We start from the raw sequence: 9,976 nt of genomic DNA, 5'->3' as shown, positions 1-9,976 counted from the left end.
CATTGACCATTTACTCTTTTCCATAGTTGCTGCCTGGCCTCCTGAGTTCCTCCAGCATCTTCTGTGTATGACTGCGTAGTCGGCGCAGTTCCAATGCCATCTTCAAATTCGCTGATGACATTACATTTATTCGATGAATCACAGATGGCGATGAATCAGGTAACTGGAGCGAGATGGGTCACCTAGTTAAGTGGAGACTCAAAAGCAACTTCTCACTTAATTTCAGTAAAACTAAAGAGTTTCTTGAGGAGGAAAGATGGCGATCATGTGCATTATATTGGGGGGGTTGGCAGTGGATAGAGTCAGCAGCTTTAGAATTGTGGGCTTAATATATCAGATGATGTGACCTGGGCCCAGCACACAGATGCAATCATATGGAAAGTGCACCAGCATGTTTGCTTTCTTGGGAGGTTAAGGAGGTTCGGCTTATTATCGCTGCTGAACGTATTTAGTCTGGTTGCACCCTGGTCAGGTATGGCATTTCAAATGCGCAGGAGCATAAGAAGCTGCAGAGAGTGGGGGACTCTATCCAATTTATCACAGGCACATCCCTCCCACCCTTGGTAGCATCCATTGGAATTGCTGTCTCAAGAAGACAGCATCATCATCAAAGATCTCCACTGTCCAGGCCATGCCATCTCCTTGCAGCTACAGATACCATCAGACAGGGGGAACAGAACCTGAAGTTGCACATGACCAGGTTTCCATTCAACTGTTCACCTCTTGAACCAACCGACAAAATTCTAATCCTGGCTGTTTAGCAACACTATGATTATTTTGATCACTAAAATCAACTTTTTTCCCCCAGTAATATTCTTTCTTGTAAAAAATGTATATTATTTATATTAATGGTCTTATTGTGAGGTTTTCTTCTATGCTGCTATGTGCCTGTGATGCTGTTATAACAAGTTTTTCATCACACCTGTGTATATGTGTACTTGGTCATATGACAATAAACTCAAATTTGACTTTGAATTAGGTGTTTCTGTGCAGAGGGGAAGAGGCATCATGGTACATAAATAAGGAACTGCAGCAAGTTTCATTATGGATAATTTCAGTGAAAACAAGCAAAATGCGAACCTTATTACAACCCTCCTGATTTAAATTCCCATCAATGTTTACATTCTCATATAAAAGTCCCCATTCTGTTTAGAGATTATGAAGTTATATAATCTCTCTCTATATAATGTGTTAATATGTAAATATTTTAACATTAAGTGTTGATAGCAAACAAGTGTGACTCTTTATGTGATGTCTTAAGGCACTCTGTTGGTAGTTAGCCAATGACGCATTGTTTTAAAATAATAGGCAGTAATTCGAAAGCCTTGCACCAGCAATCTACTCCATAGCTGGCCTGTAGAATCAGGACTTCTTCAACGCTGGGTTCCAATCCAAAAAAACTTAAAAGGTTTTAATGTCTGTATTTTGCACTGTACACATTGGTTACTGGTTCATGAATTGTGGCTTCATGGAATCCAACCTTAAATGTGCTTATATGTATCGAGCAAAGAGAAGGTTATTCATCCAATTAAACTGCTGCTTGGCAAATCCCCTAATCATTAATCACAGCAATCATTTACACAAAGTTATAAAGATGAACTTCATACTGAGCTACATAAATCTTGCTGCATGGTAAAAACTCCAACTACTACAGCATTTATTAGTTGAATATGATTCATTTCTTTTTTTTTGCTTCTGACCCTAGACCCTAGCCAGCTCTCTGTGTACTGCCAAGTCTGTCTCTATTAAGGCAAGTAATAGTGGTCTTGAACTCTATCCATCATCTAGGGCTGGAGTGTTTCTGGCACCTTGGCAGCAACTGCATTTGCTTAAAGCTTATTTAGAGAAAAAACATTCCAAAAAGATGAGAGGGTAATGCTGAGCAGATGATGGTCATAATGTGCAGAAACAGGCCCTTATTCCCTCCAGGTCTGCACCAATAGAGTATAAGACATAAGAACAGAAATAGGCCATTCAGCCCATTGACTGCTCCACCATTCCATCAAACATCCATTTATACTAATTCTGTTTTATTCTTCCTACATGCCCATGAACTTCCTGCATATTCTATCGCTCAGCTACCCACCAGGAGCAATTTATAGTAACCAGCTAACCTAACAGACAACATAGCTTAGTGTTGTGGGAAGGATCCGGAACACCAGGATGAAAGCAATGCCATCACAGGAAGAATATACAAGTTCCACACAGGTATTCCCAAGGGTCATAGCGTCATAGAGCACATAAAAAAGACAGGACCTTTGGCCCTTCTGGTCCGTGGCAAACTTATCCTGCCTAGTCTCATTGATCTGTAGCGGTACCATAGCCCTCCAAGTTCCTCTCATCCATGTTCTTATCTAAACTTCTCTTAAATTTTGCAATTGAACCTTCATCCATCACTTCCACTGGCAACTTTCCTGGACAGGTTAGTATCGAGCTAAGAGGCAACAGTTCTGCTGGCTGTTTTATTGTTCCACTCCAGAGGGTGAGCCAAAATCCAAAGTAGGGAGAACTGTTTAGAAATGTATTCAAAAAGCTTACCAGATAATATGCTTAATAAAGTTCCAAAAGAAAAAGCAGGAATAACTCCTGTCAGAATGGGAGAGAGTCAAGCCAGGGTTTACTGATGGAGATAGTTTTTCAGTTGCAGCAAAACCAGTTTGAAAGCTAAGATGAAGATGGCAGAACCTGTCTGCCTGCCAATGGTCAAAGCCTCAGTCCCGCCCACTAGCTCAAGGATGATGACAGAAGGAGCTGTGGACAGACCTTCAAATTAGAAGCTTTATAATGAAATGCCTACATGGAAGGAAGTCATAAAATTAATTCTAGATTTTATTGAAGTGATGGAGAAGGGTTTCTGTTATGGAAGGAGGTAGGTGTGTGGGGTATGCATTGTTAAAAATAATACTTTGTAATTGGTATTAATAAAGTCAGACCTGGCTTAAACTATTATCATCTTTTGTTGTCATGTACACAATTTTGTCCTGATTACTATCAGTTTTTGGTCATATACTTGGTTTTAACAAATATACTGTACTTCCATTGCGTTGAACAAGGCTGTAATGTATTTTACTGGCAACTGAAGTAATATGTGAAGTACAATGCTAGATAATAGCACATAGTGCTGTTAACACTTGTGAAATTGTTATTATTGATTAGAAACCAAAACATACCCAGACTTCAAGCCAAACAATGAAATGACACTACAGATAGATCCCAGGAAAACTGTCCTCAATGCTAAAAGTAACAGATGAAAACTAAACCAAATATATGGATAGATAAATTGCCAGAATATTTTCTTTTGAATTACATATTTCACCATTCATTAGGAATTGAACAGAGTTTATTAAGCTATTACATTTTTTTCTTCAACACTCAAAAAAACCCCAAAAAAAGCAATACAAGAAGTCCATGAACCTTCAAATCACTCATGCCTTAGCTGAGGAAAATCAAATGACATTGTGATTTACATTAATTTTAATGCTACTTTGTGGCCGTATAAAGCCAAACATACATGATAAATACAAAATTACAAAAATTTAGAAAATTTTTCAGAAACAGAAAAAATACTGTCCATCATTTACAGATGTCCCTCAACATTGTCTTTTTTTTTGCTACATTAGATTTCCAGATGGCCATCTTCAGGCAGATGCGGTGTTTGCTTTTGTCTCCGGGCTCCTCAACACAATACGGGTTCACCTGTCACAAAGCTGGAGAAGCAGGGATTCAAGATGCTCTGTATAACATAGGGAGAACCTGCAAGGATAACGCTCTAAGATCTTAAAAGTTTTTTTTTTCTGTGTGAATGTCTTAAAATTTCATAATAAATATGCTTAACAGAAAAAGTGGACTAGGTAAGTTCACACAAGTCTTATTAAACTTTGTTTGTCAGACTGCTTTGGAATGTACATTATTGGTTGCAGGAATTTACATGAAGTTTGGGAAATTTTGGGTCTAATTGTATTTTACAATAATTGTTTACAATAATTCACAGAGCACTGAAATGTAATGTAAAAGGTGGCTATTCTTTTAACAAGTTTAGACATGTATACATATGGCAATTGTGCTTTGGAAATTAAATATATTAATTTATAACTAGGATTGTGAACCAAATCTCCACATATATGCAGGTTATGATTTTTTTTCTCTGACAGATTGTTAAGTGAATCATTTTAGCAGGTTATTTAATGAAGTAAATTGGAGATACAAAATGCCAACTCCCTTTCTAAGGCCCAAAACCTGCCTTGCATTGATTCTGTAAGATTTCTGTTGCAAATGACTACTTGATACTAATTTTGCATGTCCATATTCTTTCTAACTTGAGAAGTCATCACAACTAAGTTGTCCTCATCTTCATCTGCTGTCCATGCAATACCCAGGTCAAAGAGCTCATTGGTGTGCAAAACTGATGCAACAATACTGAGAATTAACCACTAAAAACTCAGCAGAATGGGATTAAAGCTGAGCAGAATAGGTTCAGATCTGCCATGTTCTTTCCTTTATGCACTAATCTAAAATTCTTGTCATTATTCATTTTCTCACTTGATAATGTGAGGAATACCAATGCTACGCATCCACTGAGTGTATCAAATAATCAGAGAAGTCACTACATTCTGTACATGCAAAATAATCTCCTTAATTCCAATCACAATACTTAATTCTATATTTAGAGATATGACTGCCATTTGGAGCTACATGTTATGCAAATACACAATACAATAAATCATGGATCTAGAGGTGCCAAACACTGCCTTGACCTTGCTGGAACAAAAATGAAGAGGGACCCTGTAAATATCAATGAAAAATAAGGGTACAACTTGATTATACGGTCCAAATCTGAACTCTATCAGCACTTGTTCCCTGTGAACCAGGCATGATTGCACTTGATGAGAATTAACAGGAATACAATTCAGAAATGAATTGGAAAGAGCAAAGCAACAGATTTGCCATTATATCAATATCCTGAAGTTACAATGTGGAAATATAGAAAAAGGTTGAAGATCACCCTGTTTATATTTATTTCATATACAAGAAGAGTGGTTGCAAAGTGGTCTGTCAACTACAACATTTAATTAGAGCCATTTCACTTCTGTTGCGTTTGTTGATTCTTGAAATAATTTATAATTACTCAATGCTTCAATGAGATTATAATTTGACCTCATTTTGAGTATGGAGTTTCTTTGGAGGGATGTGGTGGATAACAAGAAAGAAATGTGCTTCTCTTTACATACTTAGATCTATTTCAGCAATGCCAGGTTTATGTGGATGAACATTTGTTCTGCCTAAATTACCCAACCATAATTTTCATCTGGTTATTTCACAGGAGGAAGGGGGCAGGGCCATGGAACAGATGGGTGGGATTAATTGGATAATTCTTTCAAATAACTTTTCTCTGCAGTATAGTTCTATTACTCTTTTGAATATATCAGTAAAATAAATAACGGTAGCCGAGCAATGTTGTGATCAAGGAGTGCATTCTACATGAGTGTAGTCATACTGATCTGAGATAACAGATGAAAGGTTTTGACCATCACCGCGCTTTTTACTTCCCAGATACTGAACATTTTGCAATAGGTTATCAAATTACACATTAAGTTCTGTTGATATACAGAAATAGAAGGATATATGGGTTTTACAAGTAGGAAAACCCTGCAAACTGGGCCAAGTAGAACTGAACTAATGAAGTCCCAGTGCTCAGCAGCCCAGAGAACCGTATGAGATTGAGATTTAAAAACATTAGCAAAATAACAGAAAAATCATTGTCCACTGGTGATCAGAATAAAAACACAATTGAAGCATTAAAATTATTATATGTAATCTATATTTTCCTTTTTTATTTTATCCATGTGTAATCATTTCATCACTATTGGGAATTTTTAAGGATTTCTCTGCATCTTGTGATTGTCTTCCCCAGATTAATTTTCACATATTATGAGGGCTTGATAGTATTCGATTCCTGGACTGAATGACTTGATTGAAAGCAGGTTCTTAAGTATTTTTTAAAAAGCTTACAAAATAACCCAGAGTGCATTTTCAGATGACAGTAATGTTAAGAATATTAATGAAGTGTACACAAATTTTGTTAAAGTTTGTTATGACTTCTTTTGATATTGAAAGGAAATGCAACATAATCCAAAATAATGCCCACTCATTTATATAGATGGTGTAATTGCAAGCAGGCTTTCCCACTGTGTTTGGGTGAGACAAGAACTAGAGATCATGCGTTAAGAATGAAAGGTGAAATGTTTAAGGGGAACATGAGGGGGAACTTCCTCACTCAGAAGGTGGTGAGAGTGTAGAATGAGCTGCCAGCAGAACTGGCAGATGCAGGTTTGATTTCAACATTTAAGAGAAATTTGGATGAGGGTTAAAATCTGGATATAGGTCAAAGGGACTAGGCAGATTAATAGTTCAGCACAGACTAGATGGGCCAAAGGGCCTGTTTATGTGTTGTGGCATTCTATGACTCTATAGCACCTGAAGTATTTTTTAGTAGTGCAGAATAGTTAATTACATTATAGTGCGCATGTTACTTCAATAAACATTATTGACTGAAGAAAATATTTAAGCTTGAGGAAAGTGGGCAAACGTTACCAATTCAGTGAGTAAAACAGAAACTTAATCAGCGCTTTGCTTTTGTTACTCTGGGAACAATCATACGCAGTGCATACTTTGTCTTAATATGGATCACCCTTCACATACACAGCTTCTGCCATCTGAACACAGAAGAGCATGGCATGGCAGCCTCAATGTACATTAAACAAATAAAATCCAGTCACGTCCATTTGCTTTAATTGTGATTTGATGAACGAGCTTCAATTTCTGATGAACGAGCTTCAATTTCTGATGAAATATTGTGCTTAACAGGGTTACTAACAAAAGCAGTGAAATAAGGCTGAACAATATTTGAGTAGGAAAGATTAATTCATTCACATCCAAATCCAGTTAACCAGTTTAATATCAGTGCTGAGGCTACTCTTTGGGCTGCAGATATGAATATCTAAGGACTAAATACTGATACTGCTCAATGTAATGTCAAAGCTCATGCATCCTGGTAACCCACTTTAAAAATTATTAGCGAACTATAAAAATGTCTTATTCTCTATTGACATGGATATCACAATATGGTACTTGAATGTGCAGATCTGAAGACTGAAATGAGTGCAAATGAAATGTTGCCACTGACAGGCCACATTAGGTAACATTTCCCTTGATCTAGAAATCTTTAAGCTTAAAAAAAACCTTCAGCAAGTTGTAGGTGGGTAACCTTTTCCCAATTTCTAAAGCACACAGTTGCTCATGGTATAACTACAGCATAAGCTACATCATAGGCAGTAAATGTTTAAGTTGACTATTTGTCCTGAAATGCTACCTGTACAGCAATGCTTCAAATTGCTTTATTAGACCCTGCGTTTGAAAGAATTTACAGAAAAGGAGACTGCAGTACAAGCATATTCTAGTATTCATATATTTTAACAAATATGACACAGGAGTAAAATGTTTGACTGTATATTAATGTGTACCCTGACAAAAAGTACTATATATCTACTTAGATATAGATTTTTTTAAAGAGTGACAGCTGTGTTAACACAGCAATATTAGATATGCAGTTTCTTTTATTACTGATATCAGCAGAGTTTTTGAAAGTTTGACTTGGTAAGTTTTTATCTGATAGGAAAGCAAAATTCTTAAGACAGCATCAATCAAACCACTTAAATATCTGCAACTTCCAATCATCCCATTCCCCCCCTCTTTCCCGCCAAATAAAAGGCAAAAACAAAAAAAAACACTGCCCACCCTTTCCCACCCTGAAAAAAAAACAAGTAGAGCTCGAACGAGTCTTTTCATAAAGTGCACTGTCCCTGGTAATGGACCATGGGGTTAATGCGACAGAAACTGTGGACCCATTCCTTAACGTCAGAGATGCTGAAGAAACAAAGTAAATCCAGACTGGGTCACGGCTTACAGAGGAAAACAACAGAGAAAAAAGAAAAACGAAGTGACTGCCCCAAAAAGGTTGTGTCAGTACACATAGGCTTCATTGTATGGATGGGGATTGCAACAGCCACTATCTTGTATGTACGCCATGTTCTCATCAAAATGGGATAGAGGGACAGTATCCTCTTCATTGATGTGACGCTCCATGTCAGTTTTCAGTACAGGCCTCTGGTTGTCTGGGAAAGCCATGGAGAAAAGCGCTTCAGGGTCACAGACAAATTTGTACACATATCTTTCTCCAGCAACCTAAAAAGAACAAAGAAAACAATTCCCATAAAGTCCAGATCTTCAAAGCATTAACAGAATCTTTAAACTGAAATAACAAAATATGAAATTGCTGTCTGATTCCTGAGTGCTTTAATTTTGGAAATTTTATTATTTAAAAACTTACAATCATACTTTAAAAATGAGTTCTATAAAGTTATGGGAACTTATTTCAACATTTTCAACAGGACAGCTATGTTTTATCAACACCTCTATTAACCAATTTGTTTCTTGTTTAAAATTGTTTTGCTTGTTGAAGAATATCTATTCCAAATAAAAATCTTAGCCTGATCATCTATTAAAAAGTTGGGTCAAGAAGGGACGTTTATTGTTCATTTTTACTTTCATCAATGCTGCCTCATGGGGCACACCAGCTAATTCACTGTTTTTTTTTTAATGTAAGGAGGTCTCTAACTGCCTTTTCATCTCTGAGACAATCAATTCAGACTGATGAAATCTAATTTTTTTGTCACTGACTGCAAGATATTTTGAAATAATTCTAATCGATACAAATTCAGGGTGGAAATATAACCTCTGTAGGTAGATGCAAACAGGGAATTAACAGCTGGTATTCTCTGGAATATGATGGTGTTAAATGCCAACTCCTTTGCTTGCATCTGCAGAAACAGCTCTATTTCTATCTTTAATATCTCGATGTTTTTCCCTTTCAGGGTTCTTTTGAAGACCTTGACCTGGACTTACACGCTGACTTCGGTTCTTTTCAGGGAAGGGACCTGCTTTCGGGGATTCATGATTGGCCATTATTCAACATGCCAAGGATGTGGCCTATGAGCTTAGCTCACCTTCGGAGGTCCAAGATCTCGTGGCCCTGGAGATGGCCAGATCGAAGGTCAGTATCCCGGCAGGAAATTGGTGTGTCGAGGGAGTTGGAAGTTCTCTGGCTGTGTGCCCAAAGGTCTCAGATCTTTGGGCACAGAGCTTGGAAAAAGCAATACAACTTACTTTTAACATGGTTTATGAGTGAGTTGTTTGCTATGTCTCGCTGTGAAATGGACAACCCTCTTTTTCCCTTAACAGGAAGAGAGAGAGTGAGCCGGTGGTATGTCAAATACTAGGCGAATGAGTAGTCTTTGGGGTACTGCAAGTCTGTGTCTTTTCTGCACGCTTGAGTGCTCAGTGGTGGGTGCTGATGCTTTTTTTTGCTGGTGGAGGAGAGGAGTCGTTGCTTTTCTGCTGCTTATGCGTGGGGGGGAGGGGGACCTGGGGGGGCTTTGGGGTTCTAACATTTAACTGTCTTTCATTCTTTGGGGGCACTCCTCTATTTTTGTGGATGGTTGCAAAGAAAAAGCATTTCAGGATGTATATCATACACATTTCTCTGATATTAAGTGTACCTTTGAAACCTTTGGCATACCATAAGAGGTTGTGAAAAACAATGACATGTGGAGAAATTATTAATCATCGAACATAGAATAGTAGATCACAGGAAAAAGCCCTTCTGTTATGTTGACATAGATGCCAGTTTAAAGAATAAGCAAGCCTGCCTACACAATGTCCATACAGGTCTTTGTAACTTATACACTCTAATCCAGGCAACATCCTGGTGAGCCCCTTCTGCACTCTTTTGAAAGCTTCCGCAAGTTTCCTATAATGCAGTAACCACAAAACTACAAATGCAGCCAGAAATTCCTTCCTTTGTCCTTGAATTGTCCTACTCTGTTCCTTGTTGCCCTCTTGCTTTTTATGTATGTGAAAG

The 9,976-nt window shown here is 37.5% G+C and overlaps 1 protein-coding gene across 3 annotated transcripts in view; it reads right to left on the bottom strand.

Moving 5' to 3' along the window:
• Positions 1–3,322: 3,322 nt before the first annotated feature.
• Positions 3,323–9,976, bottom strand: part of etv1 (ETS variant transcription factor 1) — a 145,689-nt gene continuing 139,035 nt past the window's right edge. For all 3 annotated transcript variants that reach the window (XM_073054139.1, XM_073054140.1, XM_073054138.1), the window contains one exon: positions 3,323–8,241. In XM_073054139.1, the coding sequence (XP_072910240.1) occupies positions 8,020–8,241 (222 nt within the window). In that variant the 3' untranslated portion in view covers positions 3,323–8,019. The remainder of the gene's footprint in view (positions 8,242–9,976) is intronic.

This window comes from Hemitrygon akajei, chromosome 8 (genome assembly GCF_048418815.1).
Source record: "Hemitrygon akajei chromosome 8, sHemAka1.3, whole genome shotgun sequence".
Lineage (NCBI taxonomy): Eukaryota > Metazoa > Chordata > Chondrichthyes > Myliobatiformes > Dasyatidae > Hemitrygon > Hemitrygon akajei.
The sequence above is the reverse complement of the archived record's forward strand: the minus strand, read 5'-3'. Positions and strand labels throughout refer to the sequence as shown.